A 23,820-nucleotide genomic window follows, 5' to 3' on the forward strand; every position below is an offset into this window, starting at 1 on the left:
GGAAAACAGCCGTGGTACAGGGATTTGAGGCAAAGAGTGGAGACTGAGTGCTGGAGAAGGGGAAGAAAGAACTAGGAGGACTTGATTACAAAAAATCAGAGTCAGACCCCAGAGAGCAGAGTCCAGCTGACCAGTCTCTAATTACCAGGGGGAGCCTTCGTTCACTGATGTCGGCCACGGCTGTTATCTCACTCTGGTCTTTAGAGTCTTCTTGTCCCAGTGTCTACCCAAATAATGCCTAGAAATTCTTGAATAATATCCCTCAATTCTATAGCTGCCGGAGAGAGAATCAATAACACTACTAACCACAGCCAGCCTGGGGCCAGTGGTCCAGGCAGACTCAAGGGGGAGGAATTGCAAAGAAACCAAAATTTATCTTTGCAGTAAATTACCGATAGAGGAATTTCAAGTAGTCAAAATATTGAAGAAAAAAAAAATTATTCTTTATTTCCCCTAGACTCATCCTAAAGGAGGAGAGGCAGAGCCAGCAAAGAGGCCTTGCCCAGCCACAAAGCCAGGCCTATTCCTTTAAGAAGTAGGGGATTTTTGAATATAGCCTAGTGGTGTCTGTCTACATTCTGGCTGTCTGGAGGGGAAAGTGATTACTTCCAGCTGGGGCAATCAGGGAAGGTGTACAAATATTTGACTCCTGCTTAGATGAATGGGTTGGATTTGTATGAAACAAGAGTGGGGAAGGGCATTCCTCTCCAAGCTCACGGTACAAGCAATGCAAGGAGACCTGAGAGCAAGGTGCATTTGAAGGCAACAACAGAGGGTTTCTGAAGTTAAGAGACTCCTGAAGGAGATTAGCAGGGGATGAGGCCGGTAAACGCAGACTAAGGTGGGTGGTGGTATGGTTGAAGGCGCTGGGGTCAGATGACACATGAGAATCAAATCCCAGCTCCCAGTTGCATATTGGTCGAACGACACTGACGAGGTTCCTTAACATGTCTCAGATTCCTCATCTGTAAAAGGGCGATAACCCTAACAGTATTGTTGGAGGACTAGATAAGGTAATGCCTATAGAGAGCTTAGTCCAGTGCCAGCGCCTCCCAAACCCTAGTAAGCGCTGGTGTTATTAATGCAAAACCATAGGATGCAGGCTTTAAGGGCAATTAACTGGGCAACATCGTGAGAAGTAGACTGAGTCGGGAAAGGCTTGCACAGGACTTTGTACACAGTAGCTACTCAGGAAACACTGAATTGCACTCTCTGCCAGGCATGGGCATACAGGATATGGTCTCTGTCTTTCGTGGGCTCACGGACCCGAGTGGGGGAGGGAAGTGCCAAAGTTGGGGGGTGGGGAGAGGATGCAGACCTAAATTCTTCAGCTTAGCTTCTCCCCAACTGTTCCCTGCCAGACGCCTTCAGAGCGAGGCCGGACAGCAGGTGCGCGGTCTCCTAGCTCATGCTCCCAGGGCTCCGCAGGATTTTGCGAAACGCAGTCACGCAGGCACAACATAGAGTCAGCCGGGGCCGAGAAGGGAAAGGCGCGCAGGCGCAGCACTGACGAAAGCGTTCACCTGTGCTCGAGTGGGCGGAGCTAAGCCCGGGAGCGGGGGCCGGAGGCGGGGCGGGCGCGATGACGTCACGGGCACGCCGCCGCAGAGCGATTTGCGTCCCGGAAGCGGTAGTGGCGCGGGACGCGGAGGAGGTTCTCGGACCTGCTACGGCAGAGCGGCCCTGGGAAGAGGTGCGTCGTCGGGGCCGGGCGGACCTGAGGAAACGCTCCGGGGCCCAGTGGCCTTAGCAGTGCCCCCTGGCTGTCCTCGCCTCTCCCCCCGCCAGCCCAGCGACAGGGTAGGTGAGGTGCCGCCCCCTCCCCACCCCCGTGTCTCCGCTGACTGTGCGGAGTTGGGCGCCTGGGCGCCGGCACCTGCTGGCCCCTCGGGCTCCGGCGGGGCCTTCCCTGGTCTGGGCCGCAGGGCATCTTCAGGCTCCTGGGGCTGCAGACGTCGTGGTCCAGGCCCGTGCCGGCGCTGACCTCCTTCATCCTCTCCTGAGCTCCTACCTTGCGCTCGCTCTGGGTGTTTTCGTCCTAGCTTTGCCTGCGGGGATTTCGGTGGCCCTTTTGCTTGCGCCACCCCCCTCCCCCCCACATTTTGATAGCATCCCATTAGCTGGGACTGGTTTCTGTTGCTTTGCGTTGAGGTTCCGCCCCCTCGTTTTCTGCTTAGCGTTTGGGTAGGACTTTGAAATTAGGAAAGAGGGTGAGAGTTCCAATGGCTCTCCTCATCAGAGAAGGGAGATGAGAATGGGGCGTTATGGAAGATGATGACTGGCCCCTGGGGTCCCAGGGAGGAAAAAGGGGAGGGTAATGGGCAGGGATAGTCCAAGAAGTTGTTGGGAACAGAAGGGAGAGGGATGAGTTAGAGGATGGGGCAGGGCAGGAGAAAGCACTGGGGTCCTGGAGGATCAGCAGTTCTTTCACTCATTCAGCAGCATTTATTATGCGCTCATTATGTGCAGGAACAGTGGTGAAGGGAAGACAGAGTCCTTGACCTGGTGGAGCTCAAGGTTAAGAGGGGCAGACTAGCAAGAAAGCAGGGAGTTTCTTTTGGTGTGATAAATGCTGTTAGGGTGAGTACATGATCCTTTGGGAGCATTAGGGAGGGTCTCCCACTCCAGACTGGGGGTGTTGGCAAAGGCTACTCAGAGCAAGGGAGTGATGTTTAAGCCCGTACCTGAAGGATGAGTAGGAATTAACCGGGTAAAGAGTGGGAGAAAAATAATTCAGGACGTTGTTTCTCTTGAGACCTCAGGCCACCTTGCCTCAGCAGCCCTGTGTGCTTGGTCTTTTTGTTTTACACTCTTGATATGTCTGTGGGGAAAAGAACGTTAGATGGAGAGTCAGAAGAACAGGACTTTCTATCTGGGTAATTCACTTCACCTTGCCAAATATCAATTTCCTCTGTGAAGTGGGCATTCCACCACTAGCCCTGCCTGCCTCACAGGTTTATTACGGGCATCACATGAAATAGTGCAAGTAGAACTGTATTGGGCATTGGAAGTGCAATGCAAATGTCAGGAATTATTATGATTCCAGGATGCAGACATCAGAGCGTGAGGGGTATGGGCCAGAGGTGAGCCCCAGCGTGATGCCCGAGGCTCCCCCGGAGTCTCCACCTGCCCCTACCAAGTCCCCGGCGTTTGATCTTTTCAACTTGGTTCTGTCCTACAAGAGACTGGAGATCTACCTGGAACCCCTGAAGGATGCGGGTGACGGTGTCCGGTACTTGCTCAGGTACACACTTTGTGGAGTTCTTCTGACCTGCTGGGCCTTCTGCCTTCCTGCTCTGTAGTTGCACTGGCCATTTAGGCAGTGGCTGGGCTGTCTTGGCTGTCCTTTCTGTCCTAGTGAGGAGCGGTTCTGGGAGGTCCACTGGGCCTCTGGGCTTATTCCAGGCTCACCCTGTGTCTCAGGCGCAGCCCAGGAGAGGCAGGCAGTGGGAACCATCTGGCCTTTCGCCAGGTTTCTTTTTTGTGGTTGAAGCTCATACCTCAGGGCTGCTGCCCAGCCTTGAACATGGGGCCTTCTGTATCTAGAGCAGGCTTTTTTTCCCCTTCTCTCCCAATATTAGCATGATTAATATTAAAATTAGGATATAATTTTGAACATAAGTTAAAGAAATACAAATACCTATGAATAAGCAGGTGCCATTTTCCCTGATCCTTTAGAATTATGGATCTAAAAATTTCTTCTTCCTATCCTGCTTTGATTTTCCTCCTTCATAATTTTCTTTTTTCTCCTTTCAGCTTACTTTGTTTCTTATGTTAAAGCACTTTAAATTACAGATAGATACCGTTTCACTCCATAAATGCTTCAGTTTGTCTCAAAATAATGACGTTGTTTTCCATAATCAAAGTAATGTCATACCTAACAAAATTAACAGTATTTCCTTGATATAATCCTGTACCCAGTTCATATTCAGATTTCCTCAGTTGTCCCAAGAATGTCATTTACAATTGTTTTGGCCAAATCAGGTTCCAGTCCAGAACTGAGCATTCTGTGTGGTTATTATGCCCCTTAAATGTTCATCTAAAATGATGTCTTCTTTCGTGACACTGACTTGTTGAAGAGACTCAGCTGACTCTCCTGGAAAATTTCCTGCGTAGATTTGTCTGGCGGCTTCCTCGTGGTGCAAACTGGAAGTTAGATTTAAAGATTGGATTAGATTCAAGTTAAGACTTTCTTTTTTTTCAAAAGATCATGTGTTCCTAATACTGCATCTCAGTGGGAGTCACATAAAACCTGGTTGTCCTACAGAGCGGACATTCTCAACCTGGAGCCCATGAGTGGGGCTTAGGGTCAATGAATCTCCTGGAACTGTGTGTAAAATTGTGTGCATGCACGCAAGTGTGTTTCTAGGGAGAAGCTTCTAGTTTCCATCAGATTCTCATAAAGACCTTCAGCCCTCTAAGGTGCTCAAGGGACAGGTAAGAGGCGGTGAGTGGACTTGGGTTAACCTCTAAGGGTGCTATTGAGTATTCATTCCTACCTCAGTCTGCAAATAGTGGGAGGTTTATTTTTAACACTCTGACCAAGGTCCTAAATTTTTCTTGTTCATCCCAGAACCCCTTTAATTTATGGTGTGATCCCTAAGGATGAGCTAGTCGGTATTCCAGGACAGTGTTCTCCACTGTTGGGTCATGTCCTCTTGGTGCAAGGGGCAGGGAGATGGTATGAGGAGGGGCTTACTTTTCAGTCCCACCATCACCAGCTCGCTGAAAGGAACTTTGGTCTTCTTTGGGGGAGGGGATGGGCTTTGCAGAGCATGGGGCTGTGCCCTCTGGTGTTTTCTACTGTGTGCATGTGTTTTGCCCTTTCGTGGCAAAATACAAAAGTTAAATATATCCTGCCCTTCTTTTCCCCCACTGGGCTGTTATGCTTCTTGGTGCTAATGTGTTCGAGTTTTTCTGTTTTATGAAATTAGAAATCTGAGGATGTGATGGGATTGATTAAAGCTGGAGGGGGAGGAGCATGGGGCCTAAAAAGCCCGCAGGAGCTTGCGGTCTCTGTGCCCTGGGAGGCGGAGCACTGGGCTGTGAAAGTGGCTGTCAGATTAGTTTGTGCGTTTGATTGTCCTTTTCTTGGTAAAGAGGATTTGACTTTGAAGAGAGACCTAATCTTGAGTGCTGGCTCTTGGGTCTGAAGCCTGGAGCTGCAGTAGTTTTTAAAAGACTCCTCTGTTCTGGATCGGCTACTCCAGTAGGTGGGTCTCGACGACCGAAGTGTCAGTGAAGACGTCAGATAGAATGAGACAGGCTTTAAGATGAAAGTGGCTTCAGTGGCGGTGTGATGTTTTTATTCTGAAATGGGATTGGCCTTAGACCTGACTTGTAATTTTCTTTTACCCTGGAAGCTGCCACCGGATGGTTTGGAGGCCTAATTAGGGCGGTACAGTTGGAGTGTGTTGAATTTTAAGAGAAAAGCAGAGAGAGTTCATTTCATTCCCTTACCCATAAGTTTATTAAGAAATAATGGCAGCACATAAATTAGTTAACCTCATTTCGTAAGATGAAATACCCTAATCAGAGCAAAAGAAAATATATGTAAGTTCTGAATACATTGCTTGCCAGCAACTTACCTGTTTATTTTTCTATTTATCTCTCTCCTCTGATGGCTGACCTTGTGCACTGACACTACTTTTTAGACTGTAGCTGTCGGTGGCTTTATTATTACATCTGTGCTCCATTTTCCCTGTTAAACGTCTTTCACCGGGGACTAAGCCGGCAGGTTTGCTTGTCCTCAGCAACCCACACCTCTGCTCCCCTTTTTCTCTCTTGAGGGGCTTCTGTGTTGCTGTGTGGTGGTGGGGGCTGCGGTGCTGGGTCTGTATTTGCTCCATCTGTTCCGGTTCACTTTGGGCGTGTCTGCTGAGAATGCTGCACCCTGCGTTTGTCTTCATTTTTTAATACCTAAAAATAAAACCTTTATTATTTTTTTCTCCTTTTGAATTAACGTATGTTTAAAATGAACTCTGAAAATTACAGAAGAGAAAGTCACAGATGGGGTCAAAGAAATCCTTCTTTCAATTTCTGTGTTAGATGAATCTTGTGCAGTGAATGCTATTATGAAATTGTAAAAAACAATGAAGGAAAATTTTAAAGAATAATGTTTGTCATTGTCACCTCTTAAAAGAGACTAAAACCTTACAAAACACAGGTTAAGCAGTATTAATGGTTTTTTTTTTTTTTAAAGATTTTATTTTTTCCTTTTTCTCCCCAAAGCCCCCCCAGTACATAGTTGTATATTCTTCGTTGTGGGTCCTTCTAGTTGTGGCATGTGGGACGCTGCCTCAGTGTGGTTTGATGAGCAGTGACATGTCCGTGCCCAGGATTCGAACCAACGAAACACTGGGCCGCCTGCAGCGGAGCGCGTGAACTTAACCACTCGGCCACGGGGCCAGCCCCTATTAATGGGTTTTTTTAATAGATAACGAAGTCTTCCTCCGTCTGGGAGAAAGTTCTACAGGCCTTCTAGTTCTGAGAGGATACGTTTTCTCACTTCAGGGCCTGATGTGTGACCTTAACTCCTCTCCTGGTCTCCTGTCCAAATGATGGGCCCACTTTCCCTTTCTCCTTGACACTCTGAGCTCCAGGCCCCCTCCTCTTGCTCCTGGTTTTGATGAGCCACCTGTGCTGTCCCGTCCCCACTTCCTAGCTGCAGGAGCAGCTGTCTTCGGTGACCAGGACTCTCTGTGTTGTAGGTGGCAGACGCCATTGTGTTCCTTGCTGACCTGCCTGGGCCTCAACATCTTGTTCCTCACTTTGAATGAGGGTAAGAACTGCTTCCAGGGGCCAGGGGTTTTTGTGAGTGAACGTGGGGAGGAATTCCGAGAAGCAGCTGCTTGTTTTGCCCTGGGGTTGGCCTCCCTCTGTGTCTGCTTGGCATCAGAACACAGGCTCCAGAGGGACGCACTGTGGGCTGGATTCCTGGCTGGGCCACTGGTGTGACCTCGGGCAGGCTCTTTGACCTGTCCACTGAGGCCTAAGTTTCCTGTCTCTAGAGGGAGGATAATAACAGTGCTTTCACAGAGGGTGGTTGTGAGCACTGGGAGGATCTGTGTGTAACTTTCAGCACAGTGCCTGACCAGAGTGAGCAGCCAGTACATTGTAGCTGTTATTATTATTGTTTCCTTCTTGACTGATTGCTGATACATTGACCTTTTTCCATTTTGGTTTCCAAGATGATTCCTGGGTCATTTGGGGGCACGACATGGGTGAGGGTACCAGGAAGGTGAGCTGATAAGGGATTTTTGTCACATCTGTTGACTTTCTCTGGCTTAGCAAGTGAGCCTGGAGCAGCCTGCTGGACAGTCACCAGCCGTGAACAGTCTGTGGTGTGAAGGCTCTAGGGTAGACATGTGGACAGGTGGGTGGGTGGCTTTAGGGGCCCTGGGTAGAGATGTCTCCTGGGGACCTTTTCTGACAAAGTGTGCCCTCACCCAGCCCCGTTCCCAGGTTGAACTGGCAGATGGCTGCAGAAAAAGCTAAACCCCTCAGGGGGAGTGAGTGAAGGACCTGGGACAGAATGTTCGGAGGAGCTTGGTCCTTTGTTCATGTGTTCATTCTTCTAGTGAACTCACATTCCTCTAATGTCTTCTTTGTTTCCTGTGGAGATATGGGTTCAGTGGGTTGAAAATGAACCCAGCTCACATAAGACCTCATCTTCTGTTTCTTAGTAGGGCTGTTTGCCTGATTGAAACTCAGATGTCCTTCCTAGGCTGTTAGATTTTTCAGAATGTATTTGCAAAGTACATCAGTTCATATGACACAAGTTGAATCAACATTTACTCTGTGCCCAGCACTCTATTAGCTTGCTTCGGGGGTACCCTGTTACATGGGAGAAGTTCCTTTTGATTTTCTCTCAGCCTGACCATTTCTCAGTACAGTGGTCTGTGGTCCTAAAAGCCAAAGGAAAGGCTTCCGACCTGCCCCAGTGGCTCAGTGGCCAGAATGTCAGTCATCAGAGCTCCCAGCGGCCAGACTTCAGGCACAAGCCACCGACTGTGCTGGCAGAGGTGTTTTAATATTAAAATAAATGGGTCTGGGGCTATATCAGTGACCAAAGGGACAAAGTCCCAGCCCTCAAGAACCTGCATTTGTGGAGGAGACAACAACCGTACCTATAATCTGTCGTGTGATGATAAATCCTATGAGGAGAAAGAAAGCTGGGTTAAGGGGTGGAGGGTAAGGGGGGACGTACTGTGTCACACGAGCCATCAGGGAAGGCCTCTTGGGCAGAGCCCCAGCGGAGGTGGGCAAGCGAGCATGTGGATGTCGGGGTGGGCAGAGGCTCCCAGCCTTGCTGCCTGTTTACCTGCAGTGTGATTGCTCCCGTAGGTGCATGGTACTCGGCTGGGGCCCTGATGATTTCAGTGCCTGCCCTTCTGGGCTACCTTCAGGAGGTTTGCCGGGCACGGCTGCCCGAGTCTGAGCTGATGCGGAGGAAGTATCACAGCGTGAGGCAGGAGGACCTTCAGAGAGTTCGCCTGTCTCGCCCCGAGGCCGTGGCTGAGGTGAAGACCTTGTGAGTATGGAAGGGGCTGGGGAGGTGAGGGACAGTCACAGTCGCAGCAGCCACCACTCTGAGTGCTTGCTGCATGCCAGGCGTTGTATTAGGCGAACCACATGTGTTACATCCTTTCATCTTTTTAACAGTTGTGAGAGGTAGCTACCATTATTATCCTCCATTTACAGATGAGGGAAAAGGCTTACACAGCTAGAAGGTGACCAAGCTGGGATGAGAATCCAGATCTAGCTGATTTCACAGCTTGTGTTCTTTCTGCTAGAGAGAGACTTTAGGGTCTTGATTAAGTGCGTGCATGCATGAGCCACTGTCTGGGTGCAAAGCCCAGTTCTTCCATTTACTTGTTGTGTAACATTGGGCAAGGGTCTGGTACCCACCAAGTGTTCAGTAAATATTAGTCATTGTCACTACATTATGGAGAAACTTCCTAAATGTGACAGAGCTGGTGCTTCTGAGGATGTAACTCACAACTGTTGAGAAATAGTAGCTGTAACAACTTCAGTGGCAGCTGGCATTTACTGAGCTGTCCTCAGACTGGGCTCTCTGGGCATGCAGCAGGGTTCTCATCCCTCCCTGGGCAGCAGAGGCATCTGTGAAGCTTCAAAAAAAGTTACAAAGAAATGGAAGCCTGGGCCCTGCCCCAGAAGTTCTGAGTCACTTTTCTGGAATAGGTATCTGTGATTTAAAAAAAACTTTTTTACTTTGAAATGACTTTAAACTTACAGAAGAGTTGCAAGAATAACACAAGGAACTCTTCTAGGCCCTTTACCTAGATAGAACAGTTATTATTATTATTATTATTATTATTTTTTTTTGCTGATGAAGATTCACCCTGAGTTAACATCTGTTGTCAGTCGTCATCTTTTTGCTGAGGAAGATTGTCCCTGAGCTAACATCTTTGCGAGTCTTCCTGTATTTTGTATGTGGGTCACTGCCACAGCATGGCTGCCAACGAGTGGTGTAGGTCCATGCCTGGGAACTAAATGCAGGCCGCTGGAGTGGAGTGCGCTGAACTTAACCACTGGCCCACGGGCCAGTCCCAGATAGAACAGTTAGTAACATTTTGCCACACTGGCTTCATCTCTGTCTACACATACACATTATTTTTTTCTTCCTGAACCATTTGAAAGTTGCAAACATCATACCTATTTATATCAAATACTTCAGCCTGTATTTCCTAAGAACAAGGACATTCTTTTAAATAGCTACAGTCCTGTAATTGAAATTAGGAAATTTTACACTGATAACACTAACATTAGAACTGTTATCTAATATGTAGCTCGTAATCAAATTTTACCAGTTGTATTAATACAGTCTTTTATATAAATTACCCCTGGCCCAGGATTCAATCCAGAATCATACATTGCATTTAGTTTTTGTGTCTCTTTAGTCTCTTGTAACTTGGAGTAGTTCCTCAGTCTTTGTTTCTCATGACCTTGACATTTTTAAGTAGATCAAGCTTAGTATTTTGCAGAATTTCCCTCAATTTGGGGTTGTTTGGTTCCTCGTGATTATCAGGTTATGCATTTTTGGCAGGAACCTGACAAGTGACATTGTGTTCTCAGGGTGTCACATCAGGAGGTACCTGAGGTCAGTCTGTGTCGTTAGGGGAGGTAATAATTTTGACCACTTGGTCAGGTTTCTCTACTGTAAAATGACCACTGCTGGGTCCTGCCTTCGTCAGTTTATTACTATGATGGTTGCAAAGGTGATTTTCCAGTTGTCATCATTAGCTGGTGTTCTACTGTAAGAAAGAGCTTTTCCTTCTTTCTTATTATCAGTAGGAACTCAAGATTTTTTATTTTATTTGATGTGTTATAATCCATTAGTGTTATTTATTTATTTATTTTTAAAAGACTGGCACCTGAGCTAACATCTGTTGCCAATCCTTTTTTTTTTCTTTTTCTTCTCCCAAAATCCCCCCAGTACATAGTTGTGTATTGTAGTTGAGGTCCTTCTGGTTGTGTTATAGGGGATGCCACTTCAGCGTGGCCAGATGAGTGGTGCCATGTCCATGCCCAGGATCTGAACGGGCAAAACCCTGGGCCACTGAAGCGGAGCTCATGAACTTAACCACGCCGCCATGGGGCTGGCCCCTGTTATTATTTATTTGGATCTCAAATTGTCCTAGACTTGACCAGTAGGAGCTCTTTTGCACTGGCTCCTGTGTTTTTTTGATATGTCCCCATCATTTTTGAGTTGCTTCCTTACTTTATGGTACCATGGGCTGTTCACATTCACCTTATATTTTCCCTGCGCTAGCTCTAGAATCAGCCATTTCTTTGAGCCCTTCAGAAACCAGGATCTGGGTGCAGCATGTACTCATTGTACTCATTGCTTCTGGGGGTGCATCCACTAGAAAAAAACTCTCCCAGTGAGTCTGCCTGCACCCCAGGTGGAGACACATTGATCTACATCCTGCTGTTTGCCCTCGCATCTCCAGTGTGTCTGTGAGCTGGGTACCCTGCTGCTCGTTTTACAGAGGAGGAAGTTGCAGCCCTGGAAAAGTTCAGCAGCTGGCCCCACCAGAGCAGGAAGCTTTGTCCTCTTCCACTTCAGCGGGATTCCAAAAAGGGGATTGAAATACATGAATTTTCTCCCGAGCTCTCTGACCGCTCCCATGGGTTCAAAGAGACCTGCCCTCCCCAGCCACGTGTGCCTGTGAAGTCCTGGGCTCTGCTGCCCCCGAGCTCTGTCAGGCTGTGTGGACGGGCAGGGCAGGGCTTGTGGGTCACAGGAGCCCCCTGTGTCTGCAGCTTGATCCAGCTGGAGGCCCTGCTGAGCCGCCTGTGCAGTGCCTGCGAAGCCGCCTACCGGGTGCTGCACTGGGAGAACCCCGCCGCATCCTCGCAGTGAGTGGTCCTCCACTCCCGCCACCGCCGCTACTGCCCTGGGAGGACTGGGACTGGAGCCCCCAGCTTGGGGAGGAGAATCTCTGGGGCTCTTTGTGCAGGTGCACACGTAGCCTTGGGGGCTTGATGCTCTGCTTATGTTTAGATGGCACCTTTTAGGCGTGGTAAAAATATTTTAATAATAGAAAAGTGACTCACCGTGTGGTTGCCCACCCTGATAGAGCAGCTGATCTCCTGTGTGGGGTGCACAGAGAGTTTGCCACGTGCACATACTCTACAGATATAGGGCTTCATAGTGTGATTCCTTTTTTTTTTCTTTCTCACTTATCTTTATATTATCAGTAGTTTTCTTTGTTGCTACATAGCTTTTGGAATTACTTGTAATATGACATTAATATAGATGGTAAATATACTATAATTTGTGGAACCATTCTATTATACATTTAGTTAACTTCTACTGTTTATTACTAACCCTGTCATGAACAATTTTTATGGATTTAGCTTTAAGCTTTTGAAACTTTTTTCTTAAAAGTTCAAATGGAATCAAATGGGTCAAATGGGATGAATGTTTTTGAAGCTCTTTATCTATGAATAATAATGACACTAATATTTGTTTAGTCTTCCCCCTGTGCCAGGCACTATGCCCAACACTTTCCATGTATTTCTCACTCTTCACAGTAACCCTATGTGGTGGGCACTCTGTTAATCCCCATTTTACACGTGAAGGAAGTAAGCTCGGAGAACCAAGGGACTTGGCTAAGGTCACACAGCGAGAAGTGGCAGAGCGGGGTTCAAATCCGAGTCTGTCTTATTCTAGACTCCAGACTCTAGAGCTTGAGGAGTGATGATTGTTGAACTGGTTGATGTGGCCCCAGCCTCAGCCACCACTGCGCCCTCACCAGTGTCGGTTGTTAGCAACCAGTGACCTGTTGGTAGTCGTCCGTCCTTCCTCCTCACTTTATTTTCTGTTTGTTTGGTTAGCAGATCTTGTTGATTTACCAGCTGTGCCCACAGCTGTTTCTTGCCTGGACCCTCTGTTGGTGTGCTCCAAGTCAGTTTCCTTCTGATCTTACGAATTTCTGATCCTGTGATTCCTCTCTCGATCCAGGTTCTACGGGGCTCTTCTGGGCACGGTTTGCGTGCTGTATCTGCTGCCACTGTGCTGGGTCCTTGCCCTTTTAAACAGCACACTCTTTCTAGGGAATGTGGAGTTCTTCCGAGGTAAGCCCTGGAGAGCCTGTCAGAGGTGCAGATGGGGCCCAGGCCACCTCTCAGGGCTGGGTTAGGCTCCCTGGTCTGTCTGTCTTGACAGCTGATCCTCCGTTTGCTGTGCCTTTGACAAGGGGACAGCACCACACTAGAGTCGTCCCTTGGAGGGCTTTTATGGGTTCTGCCTTTCAGATGTTAGGAGACTGCTACCCTGGGGGTCCCTCTCCCTTCCCAAGGCTGGTGAATCACTGCTTATATGATACGGTGGCTTCTGGGAGACGAGGGAGGGATGTTTTCCCAGTGCTGCCACCGCCTCCTGGGATGCAGCCACCTGGAGTTGCTCCTGCAACTCTGTGTGATCCTAGAGTACCCGTCTGCCATTTGGCTTCCAAAGCGGTGAGAAAGTCTGGGGAGGCCCTGAGTCACAGAAGCCTGGGCCTGGACATGTGTTTGGGTGATTGTTATATTTGTGTTCCTCCCTGTGGTCGAGTAATTAATTATAGAAGCTGTAATTTATTGGGCACTTACAACATTTAATCTCTATATAACAGTCTCATAGGGTGGGTGATGGTGTCTCTGTTTTGTTTGTGAGTCTTGGGTTAGGTGAGTTGTCCAGAGTAAGGAGAGCGACTTTTCCTGCAGCAGACAGGGTTGCAGAAGGTAGCCAGCTGCAGAAGTGAGTACCCCCAAAGCACCACTCATTCCGTCCTGTTTCTGCCTCCCACCCCATTCTCCTGCCCCGGGTAGTGGTGGCAGAGTACAGGGCGTCTCTGCAGCGGCGGATGAACCCCAAGCAGGAAGAGTGTGCCTTCGAGAGCCCCCCGCCGCCAGATGCAGGGGGGAAGGGTGCTCTGCCAGACTGCACCCCTGCGCCCACACCCACAGAGGTGAGTGCTCCCTCAGGCAGAGCCTGCTGTGGGCAGGTTGTAGGGCCTTCCTGTTACCAGCTTGTTTATAACACATCTCTCCTGGGCTGGCCTCTGTAGTTCCTGCTTCTTTCCAGACCCCACCTCCTCTAAAGTGCTTAATAATAATAATAATTGTAATCCTAATAGCTACTCTGTGCTTTAATGAGTGCTTAGTCTGCTGTTCCAAGTACTTTATAGATATTAACCCCATGAAGGGGTAGGTTATATCTGAGAAGGAGGTTATTCTCCTTTGCGAAGGAGAAGGCTGAGGCACACAGCGGTTGCCTGAGGGTTGTGGGGCCAGGACTCAGCCCCGGCCCTGTGGTTCTAGAGGCAGTGTTCTCCACCTCTGTGCTCTCCAGCCACGGGAGGTCCGTTTGTGGTCTTGGCCCCATCTCCCTGTCCCTGCTAGGTTGGAGAGTGCACTCTTTCCAGTCCCTTCCTTCTTTCTTGCAGTTGAGCCATTTCCTCTGGTGCAGGAATGGATGTTTTGGGAAACCTGGATGTTGGCCAGGGGAGGTGGCCTCTACCTTATGAGGCAGGGCTGCCATCTCTCTTGTTGTGAAATTGAGCCTCTCTTCCCAGGACCTCACGCCGGGCAGTGTGGAGGAGGCCGAGGAGGCCGAGCCTGATGAGGAGTTTAAAGATGCGATTGAGGTGGGTGGCCCTTCCCCAGCACCCTCTACTGACCAGGCCAGAAGTTGGATGGTCCTGGAGCTGTGTGGCTTCTCACATCCCAAGTCTGGGTTTTTAAAATTCTCTTGTATCTATATGAGAAGACGAAACTTGCTCTGAGCTAGAACTCACTGGATGAAAGGGTGCCAGTGAACTTCCGCCTGTCCTATTGCTGATCTAGTCATCTGTCCTGGGTGCCACGACAAGGAGGGTTCTGGAAGCCTCTGGGAGATGCCCCGCTGGGGGACGTGGATCATTTACCACCTTGGCTGGAGACTGTGGGCTTGGTCCCTTTGATGTGGGGAAGGCAGATTTGGGGGAGGGCACTGCCCGGGTCTCTCACTGCTCTTGCACAGAATGACGTCCGAAAGTGTCCCTTTTCGGGGGCAGGGAGAAGAGGTTGGAGAAAGTGGTTACATGCTGGTGGCCAAGTGCTAGGTTAGAGAAAGTTAAACAGTCTTCTTGATTTTAAGACAGTAGTTTAAACTGGTAGTTTGCAAAAGTGTTTTATTTGGCATGCGAACCTTAAAAAGTTTTTTTGAGCCACTGTTTAGAAATGGGGGGATTTCAGTGAAAACTCTGGATTTTCAGTTTCTGTGAAAAATCAGGTCTGGTAGCCCTGAGTCTGCACTAGTCAGTGTCACTGAGGAATGAGTGTCCCTTTAGGAAAGTCACACAGTCCCCACCAGTCCTTGAGTCCTACTGGTTGGTTGCTGTTTATTGTCACATTTGTGTTATTGTTTTTATTATAGTAGGAAATCATTTCTCTTTATGTCTCTTTGTAAAGTAGGAAATTGAGGTATAAGAAATGAGGGTTTTGTGAGTTTTCCCTGAGCCTCCGACTTACAACCAGCTCCCTTCAGTCTCAGATCAGCCTCATCCATGTGGGCATTTACGTTTTCTACTGCTAAAAGATTGCTCCGAGACTGTGGTATGTGATTGTAGGCTATGAATTTTTTTTTTTTGAGGAAGATTAGCCCTGAGCTAACATCTGCTGCCAATCCTCCTCTTTTTGCTGAGGAAGGCTGGCCCTGAGCTAACATCCGTGCCCATCTTCCTCTAATTTATATGTGGGACGCCTACTACAGCATGGTGTGCCAAGTGGTGCCATGTCCGCACCCGGGATCCGAACCAGTGAACCCCGGGCTGCCAAAGTGGAACGTGCGCTCTTAACCGCTACGCCACTGGGCTAGCCCCATAGGCTATGAATCTTGATGGTGGTGGTGGTGAGGAATATATATAGCAGGGGCTTTCAGGTGTTTTTGTTTATAACCCTCAGGAAGGAACACATTTTACATCTTGACCCAGTTCACACTTACGTTTGTAAAATATATAAAACTTAATTGAGATGAAAGTTTCCTGAAAAACACATTGTAAGGGATGTTTTCTTTCCGGTTCTGTTCTATTTAAAATAATGGCCCACTTAATTTCATCAAGTTTGAAAAACAGTGGTACACAGCTTCTCCCAGGCTTATTTGATGTTGGGATCCTTTTATGGGGGCCTCTGTTTACGTCACCCTTTGGGCTGTGTTTAGACAGAACCTGGGGTATGTGCTTGGGGCTCTCCCTCCCAGCAGCTTCCTTCTTCCTGCTATCTCTCTCTTTCTCTCTGTTTTCTCTCCTTCTCCTCCGCAACTTGGGAGGCAGGAGACCCACTTGGTGGTGCTGGTAAGTAGGAGCATTGGTAACATGGGCAGGGGCTGGGTTGGGGGAATGTGGCCAAGCCAGTCGCAACAACGCCTCTTGGGGTCTGCTGTGCTGAGGGGCCTCTGCATGCAGGTCCTGGAGCCCTGCCACGAGGTGGGCAGGACTGGAAGGAGCTGTTCCCGCAGGAGGATGACGAGGGTGCCCCGTGCCCGGCAGAGGATGAGCTGGCCCTGCAAGACAATGGGTTCCTGAGCAAGAATGAGGTGCTGCGCAGCAAGGTGTCACGGCTCACAGAGCGGCTCCGCAAGCGGTACCCTACCAACAACTTTGGTATGGCCAGGAAGGAGGAATGGGGTGGGAAGGGACGCCTGGCCATGGGGCTGAAGTCTTGGAATTGTGGGTACTAGTTTGTGACAAGAGCAAGGGGTACAGCTCTGTTCATGGGGCCCTAAGAAGGTAGCAGACACACAACAGGACCCTCTGTCTTTATTGAACATCAGCCTGTGGGAAGATGAGCAACTCAGTTCTGGAAACACCACTCCAAGACTGCAGGGAGATGTAATCCTGATACAAGTCAGGGTAGAATAATGGCTGAGAACGGAGCATGGAGTCTGACTGCGTGGTGCAAGCCCCGGCTCTGCTGGGTGTCCTTGAGCAAATTATTTAACTTCCCTGTGCCTCAGTTCCCCCTCTGTAAAAGGGTTCTTCACAGTTCTTCACAGGGTTGTTACAGGCCTCAAAGGAGACAGTGCTTATTAAGTGCTAGCACAGTGCTGGTTGGTTTATAATAAGTATTTAATAAGGGTCACTGTTAATATGGGAGGCCCTGGTCTATCCTGCAGCTTCCTGGAGCCCATCTGGATCTTTTCCATCTGGTGGCAGTAAGTTGAGGCAAATAGTACCTTCCCCTGCGCATGACAGAGCCCTGAGGTCCCTTCTCCCCGCTAAGTTCGTAGATTGACCAGTCCTTATGTTATTGGGGGATGGCAGTGGGTCAAGGAAGGGAGCTTTGCAGGAGGGTGGACTTGACTATTAGCACAGCTTGGAAACCTGGCTCTGGTCAAGAGAGCAGGAGCTGAGCCAGATGAAGTTATGGCTGAAGCCTAGGGAGTGGGTGACTCAGGAGTCACCCTGCTCCTGCAGAAGAGCCTGGTGTCAGTTGATGGGGAGGAGGTTGGGCTGGCTGTACTGTGTGTTCTGGTGGGAGTGAGTTCCAGGGTCTGTGCCCTGGGAGAAACCCTGGGTTTTTCTAGAGGAATTTGACGCAGGGCATTCAGGGGCCTGCCTTCCTGCTCCTGCAGCAGCCAGGGCAGTTGTTCTCCCAGGAGTAGAGGTCCTGGACAAGCTGCTTCTGTCTGCCGTGTGAATGCCCCCCGTCATTCAAGAGCTCTCTTTTTTATTTATGAGCATCGCTGACCTCTGCACAGCACTCTGGTCAGTGCACTTGGACATACACTGTCTCATTTAGTTGTTCCCATTTAACAGATGAGTAACCTGAAATGAGAAGAGTGGTTTTCTCCAAGTCTTCAGCCAGTGTGTAATAGGGCCGTGACTCAGATCCAGGTCATCTGATTCGGCTTCTGCGTTCTTTCCAAGTCATCCTCCTTCCTCTACCCTGGTGTCTGAAATGCCCTGGTTTTGTGTCTGTCCTGTTTCTGTATTTGGTTTTTGGTTCAGATAATCCCTGCCAGAATGGGCGAAGGCCTTTTAGGTTCCCATGAGGATGGTAAGGGCAGAAAATGCTTCTTTTCCTAAGCCCCTCTCAGTTCGTCCTTCAAGACCACTTGCTGTCCCTTCCCTGAGATGTTCTCAAGCTCTTTGCTGTGAGGGCCGGTGCTCTGCTCCTTGGTCTGGCTCCCACAGGCCAGGGTGAGGAGAGCTGCTCTGGCAACCATTCCATTCCGGTTCCCAGTGGATGAAGGGGGTGCCTGGAGGAATGAGGGCAGGCCGCTCAGGAGCTTCTCTGTGGCCTCTTAAGTGGGAGAGTCCTGGTGGGAAGGGCCCCCACTCTGTCCTGGAGACTCATGACCATTGCCCTGGAAGGCCCCATGCAGTCTTAGGCTCCTCCAGCCTTCACTGCCCCACTGGCATCATCACATGGGGAGTCAGGACCTCTGCTGAGAGTAGGGGCAGGAAGACTTGGTAGATGTTGGAAGGGAATGGGGTGCCCTTCTCCTTCATAGGCCTCTCTGAGCTGGTCTCAGCCCCCAGAGTCCTCCCTGGCCCCAAGCCTGTGTGTGGGTACTTGGTTGTTTCACTAGACCATACGGCTGCTTTGGAGTGCTTGGCCCTGACACTTTGTCTACTTAAGAGGAATCCCTGAACACAGGTCAGAGTGTCAGTCTTTGGGCATTTCCCTTCCCCTGTCCCATGTCCCTGCCATGCTTGCTAAGGACAGGCAGAGGTGGGCGGCCTTGCCCAAATTCTTAGTGTGGGGGACAGAGTCTTAGAGCAGCCTGTTTCCTGGCTTGGCACTGCATGCCAACAACACGCGCTGTGTTCTCTCTCCTTTCCTCTGCTGAGGCCACGAACTGGCTGACCGTGATGGCATTTACCATAAGCACCTTGGCCTCAGGTTGCTCACTCCAGCTAGAGCCCTCCTTTCTTTGAATGCAGGGGCTCTCCCTTAGTCAGAGCTGTGGGGGAATCTGGCTGGATGGACAGAGGGACCACATGTAGCTGCCATTAGAACTTTAGGGCCTTTGTTTGAAGGTGAGGCCTGGTTCTCTGTACTTGGTGTGCCAGACAGCAGTGCTCCCTGAAGCTGATAATTGCTCCAGCCAGATCACAGGAGGCCTTCGGGCCCCAAGTTCTAGAAATCTCCTCCAGTAGCCTTATCCCCTTTCAAGTTTTTCCAGGACCCAACTCAGCTTCCTTCTGTGCCCACAGCTCTTGGCAGGGCTCTCTGGTCTCCTTTTGGGAGCCCTCATGCCTGGTGTGGGCTCCTGCCATTTATCTCTTGGCTCAGTGACCCCTGCCTGCCTGGAGATTTCTGCATTGAGCCATAGTCAGTGTTCCTGGGGACAGCCCTTGGAAGCTTCTTGGTTCTCCTTAGGGTTTACTTTTGCTTCTGGAGCTTGTTGAAGTCGCAAGGGTGCACTGTGGCCTTTGCTCTCCTCAGATCGCAGTTTGCCTCATCCTTCTGCTTCTCTCCATTCACCTGCGCGCGCTCCCTCCCTCAGACTTTGTCCTGTCTACCTTTTCCGTCTTTAATTTTCCTGGATGCATGGGTGGGAGGTGAGCCCAGCTTCTATTACGCCTAGTTGCCTTGATGTAGACTTTAAGAGAATGATAGGTCCCTTCCTTCCTCATCTTTCCTCTCTTCTTACACCCCCACTGCCTCCCAGCTGTTTTCTAAGCTCCCTGACTCCCTCGTCGTCGTCGTCTGAAGCTTTGTCATCTTGTGGTCTCTGGCTCTTTCTGCAGGATCTCTCTCCAGGCTGTGTCTCACCCCATCCTGTGTGTCGTTCACAGTGCCCGCACCTCTTGCCCTGCATGTCTTCTTGGAAGATGCCTGGGTCTGAGCTTCTCTCCTGGAATCGTCCAACGACAGGAGGCGGAGTCTGGGGTTTTGGGAGGCATTTCTCTCTACCTGTGCGGCGAGAATTTTTCAGGAGACACTTTGGAAGGGACCACGTTAGGCAGGCTTCATTTGAGGTTGTTGGCACCACCTCCTCTGAGGGCTGCCTGTTGTCAGGTCCCCTCCAGCTTGGCCTGATTTCCAGGGAGCAGATTCTGCTAGATGCTCTTTGATTTTGGCTGGACCCTCCTGTTGGGCCTCTGAGCCCGAGAGGGTGCAGGGAGTGGCAGCTGTGTATAGTCTGCGGACGTAGATTCCCAGTAGCCATCAGTTTTTCCTTCTTAGTTGGAATCCTTTCCTCTGGCTCTGGATCTGGACTTTGCTCCTTTGCTCTCTGCTCCCAGCCAAGGAGTCTGGGCTGGGCTGGCGTCCTGAATGTCCCCATTTAGAAGAGCCAGGAACAGGTGAGAGTTGAGAGGCCCAAGCTGGGCCAAGGCTGAGCTGCTGCCTCTGTTTCTCAGGGAACTGTACGGGCTGCTCTGCCACTTTCTCCGTGCTGAAGAAGAGGGTAAGTCTCTTTGAGGGTGTGTTTGCTGGGGACTTAGGACAAGATGTAGGGGAGTCCTGGGGAGTCGTTGATGAAGTCTGATTCTTTGGGCCACGTTGGGCCTAGGGTCCAAGGTTTGCTCAAATGTGCAGGTATCTCCTGGTCCCTGTGCCCACTCCTTCCCGTGGGATATCCTCTTTGCTCTCAGTCCTTCCCCACTTAGGCACCTCCGCAGTCCTGCAGTAATCCCAGGTTCCTTGGGTAGGATCAGCTGGAGGAAAGAAGGTGGGTGCTGGGAGCTCCAGGTGCCTGGGGGTGGGGGATTCATCTGAGATCGACTTTGGCTTTTGTCTGCAGCGGAGCTGCAGTAACTGTGGAAACAGCTTCTGCTCTCGGTGCTGCTCTTTCAAGGTGCCCAAGTCCTCCATGGGGGCTACAGGTGAGTGGAGCAGGCGGCCAGGGCTCAGGGCAGTGGGAGGGCTTGGCTGGTTCCCACCTCTTCTAAGGCGGTGCTGCATGATGGGAGAGGAGCGAGCATCAGTGAGAGGTCAAGGGAACTTGGGAGCCTAGTCTGGCCTGTAGTAATGTCTTCTCCATCGCACTTTAACAAAGAAAAAGCTGAAATATTTGATGCATGCAAAAGAATGTATGTAGCATATGTGAATTATGAAGCATCATAACGAATACTTGTTACTGCTTCACTAAAGGTAAAAAATGGAACATTAGCAACACCCCCGCTCCGGGTGCACACCTGCATTCCCCTGAGGGCGCCGCTGCCCTGAATTTTGTTCTTTTTCTCATGACCTTGGGAACACTTTGAACAAAATAAAAAAATCGTTTCATTTCCTTCTATAAAAAGTGTACATACACATTGTAAACAAAACAATACAAAAAATACAGGTAAGAGAAGGAACACCTGTGCACATAGGATAAATGCACGTGCACATTCTAAAGCAACGGGAGCATGCCTTACGTACTGCCTTGTAATGTGTTGTAACGATACATCAAGATTTTTTTTTCCTTCCGGTCATACAAGTAACATATGCTTATTCTAGAAGATTTGGAAATAACAGAAGAAGAAGGAAGAGAAAAATCCTGTAATCTTACCACCCAGAGATAACCACTGTTAAAACATTTTGGAAAATTTTCTTTTGGTATTTTATTTAAAAAAAAAATTTTAAAGGTGTTCTGTTGGTGCCAAAATAATTTCTAATGCATAGAACACCTGGGAGAGGCCTGCTGTTGGTATGGTCACCCCGAAGTCCCCGGTTCCCATGGGAAGAGAAGTCTCCGGGGGCAGGCTAGTGAGCTGGGTCAGTGAGGATGTGGGCTGGGCAGTGGGTGTTCTGTGGGCCTTCAGGGGGCGGGGAGGTGGTTCTAGTATTGGGGCCATGAGCCAAAGGGTACGAAGAAGCGTCTCATCAAGTTCTTCCTCCTTTTCAGCCCCCGAAGCCCAGAGAGAGACTGTGTTTGTGTGTGCCTCGTGTAACCAGACCTTGAGCAAGTGAGAAGAGGGGCCGGGGTCCTAGCAGGCGCCAGTCCCTGGAGCCAGCAGTAGACCCAGTCTCCCCACCCCTAGCCCCATGTGGTGTGTGCTGGGCAAATGTGGCCCGAACACTAGGTAGGCCTCCCCTTCCTGCCCTCACTGTCTCAGGCCGGGCTCTGGAGCTGTTCCCCACTCCTGCAGATGGCTGGTGATGGCTGCCCTCAAACCCCAGAGGGGAGAGGAGCTCTTGGAGGGCTTGGTGTGATTGTCCTGCTCTGCCCTGGGCTGAGCTAGTGGACTCAGGGCTGGGGGGGGGAATATAAGCTAGAGGGCAGCAGTGAGCCAGGCCTGGTCTCACTTGGGATCTCTGAGCATCAGGGTGTCTTTCCATGCCTGGGAGTTCTAGGAGGCCGGAGATCAGAGATTGGGAGAAGAGAGTCTCCCTGCACTGGGTATTGGGCCCAGCCCTCGGCCTCCAAGAGCCTGCAGAAGGACCTGGGAGCACCACGCCCTGGCTCTGCTGTTTGAATGTCCTTCCAGGCATTAGGATCTCATCATTTCCCCATCGGAGAGTGGGGCCAGGGCTAACAAGACCAAAGTGCTTCTATAAACAGGGTTGAAGTTCCCAAGCTCCCCCAGAGGAGGACGTGTCTAGGAGGGCCTGGCAGGATCCTTGGCATTAAGCAGAACAAAGCCTGGGGAGCCCCAGCATCCTAGAGGACCTCAGCCCCACCTTGTGGAGACCTTGACTTGCAGAATCTCAGCCCACATGTTGCCCTGGTGTCCTCAGCTTCCCGGGGTAGATGCCAAGCACTCCGATCACTCCTGCTCCCCTGCTCAGAGCCTTGGGCACACCTTCTCTGGCCCAGAGTTACATTTCCCCTCCCTGCCCCTCGTCCCATGGAGTGCGAGACCATGCAAGCACAGCAGAGGTCCTGAAACCCTTGACCCTTGGGGGCCTGGGAAATGTAGGGTCTCGCCGGGTTGGCTCCTGGATTCCAGGGCTGTTCCCCAACAACACAGTCTCAGTTGTGTGATAAGGTCACTTGGGTTCCCCATCCCCTCTCCAACAATTTCATGTTCACTTCTGGACTCTTAGGGGCTCAGCGCCTCTCCCTAAGCCATGAGCGGGCTCAGGCACCCCTCCCTTCCCCTGGAGCTGTCCTGCTTTTTTGAAATATTTATTTATTTATTGCATGGTTCCTGGGAACATGTGGCACAAGGAATGGGATGAGGAGGATGGAGGGCTTCTCCCCCAGGATGCTTCCCTGGAGTCATGTGCTGCCTGGGATTCAGATCCCCTAGGAGGTGGAGACATTTCTATACCCTAAGCAGGGACCCAAGGAGGCAGGTTGAGGAGACAAGGTACCATCCTAGGCCAGGTTTCTTGCCAGGCTAACCAGTCTAGCTAGGGCTGGGCAGCCAGGGGTCTGCTCCAGGCCAGGGAGGTGCAAGGCCCTGGGGAACCAGGCGGACCTTGGTATACCCCCTTCCTTGGGCTCCTTTGTCCTGTTAAGAGATGATCTTTAAGTACCCTGTGCTTTATTGACACTGGAGAGGAACTAAAGGGATCTCTGTGTATATGGGCAATTGTCAATAAAAGGCCTCAAGCTTCTTATGTTTTCTTCCTGGTCCTTGTGCTCGCCTCTCCGGGGCTGGAGAGCCAGAGCCTGCAGCACTGGCCGGGTTTGCAGGCCTGGCTGTGCCTGCTGGACAGTGATGGAGGGGGCCTGGAGGCTGGAGTCGGGGAGCAGGGGCAGCTGGGAGGAAAGCGGTGCCTTGCACAGGAGGGGCTCAGCACATGTTTGTCGGATTGACCTGAGGCTCCGTCTTATGACCAAATTGTGAGAGCCAGAGGTTGGGGTTGGGACCAGAACTTGGGAAATGCTAAGCAATGCAAGCTTTAGAATGGAAAGATTTTAGCTAATCCCTCTGAGAAGGCAAAAAAGGATCAGCCCTGGGAGAGGCTGAGAGCCAGCGGAAAGAGGATTGGCTGTGAGATAGAAAGTATAAGCTGTCCTCTGAGAGCTGGGGCATGTGTGGTGTTTACTGGGTGCCAGGCACTGTGGGAAGTGCTTTACACATGTTATTTCACTTAATCCTCATGACTGTCCTGTGAGGTAGGCAGTGTTCTTCCCATTTTACAGGTAAGGAAATTGAGGCCCAGGGAAGCTAAGTAGTGGCTGTGAGGGCTTGGTGTGGCACTTTGTAGACTAGATTTGGGCATAAGTTATATCTTCCAGATGGTTGGCCTTGGGCAGTGAAGAGGGAGGGAGAGACCCTGCCTTGGGGAGTTGAGGTTAGGTGGCAGCCACATCTTCATGGCCCCGTGCATGTGCACCTCGGACTTTGAGGTGCCATGGTGTCCTTGCAGCATGCCGAGTCCTTGGTCCGGTCTAGATGGGCCTCTGCCTAGCCCAGGAACCTCTAGGATGAGGGAGCC

General features: G+C 50.3%; 1 protein-coding gene across 6 annotated transcripts; it reads left to right on the forward strand.

The window, feature by feature from the left end:
• The first annotated feature begins 1,587 nt into the window (after window positions 1-1,587).
• Window positions 1,588-23,002, forward strand: ZFYVE27 (zinc finger FYVE-type containing 27). 6 transcript variants are annotated; one of them, XM_046653586.1, is made up of 13 exons: window positions 1,588-1,693; window positions 3,047-3,244; window positions 6,711-6,781; window positions 8,347-8,533; window positions 11,290-11,385; window positions 12,494-12,606; window positions 13,342-13,481; window positions 14,088-14,159; window positions 15,825-15,845; window positions 16,010-16,154; window positions 19,866-19,912; window positions 20,249-20,330; window positions 21,335-23,002. In XM_046653586.1, the coding sequence occupies exons 2-13, from the start codon at window positions 3,048-3,050 to the stop codon at window positions 21,397-21,399; spliced, it is 1,236 nt and encodes a 411-aa protein (XP_046509542.1). In that variant the 5' UTR covers window positions 1,588-1,693; window position 3,047; the 3' UTR covers window positions 21,400-23,002. The 6 variants fall into 6 exon arrangements, with proteins under 6 accessions (XP_046509542.1, XP_046509544.1, XP_046509541.1 ...); XM_046653585.1 differs by having other exon boundaries at window positions 1,626-1,804; XM_046653584.1 differs by having other exon boundaries at window positions 1,627-1,800.
• Window positions 23,003-23,820: the final 818 nt, after the last annotated feature.

The sequence above is a fragment of the Equus quagga genome, chromosome 2 (assembly GCF_021613505.1).
Source record: "Equus quagga isolate Etosha38 chromosome 2, UCLA_HA_Equagga_1.0, whole genome shotgun sequence".
Classification (NCBI taxonomy): Eukaryota; Metazoa; Chordata; class Mammalia; order Perissodactyla; family Equidae; genus Equus; species Equus quagga.

Excerpts from the sequence above, each read along its gene's own strand:
- ZFYVE27 (XM_046653586.1), top strand. The coding sequence starts at position 3,048 with ATGCAGACATCAGAGCGTGAGGGGTATGGGCCAGAGGTGAGCCCCAGC. Across the intron at positions 6,782-8,346 it reads GTTCCTCACTTTGAATGAGG|GTGCATGGTACTCGGCTGGG; the intron begins GTAAGAACTGCT and ends TTGCTCCCGTAG. Across the intron at positions 11,386-12,493 it reads AACCCCGCCGCATCCTCGCA|GTTCTACGGGGCTCTTCTGG; the intron begins GTGAGTGGTCCT and ends CTCTCGATCCAG.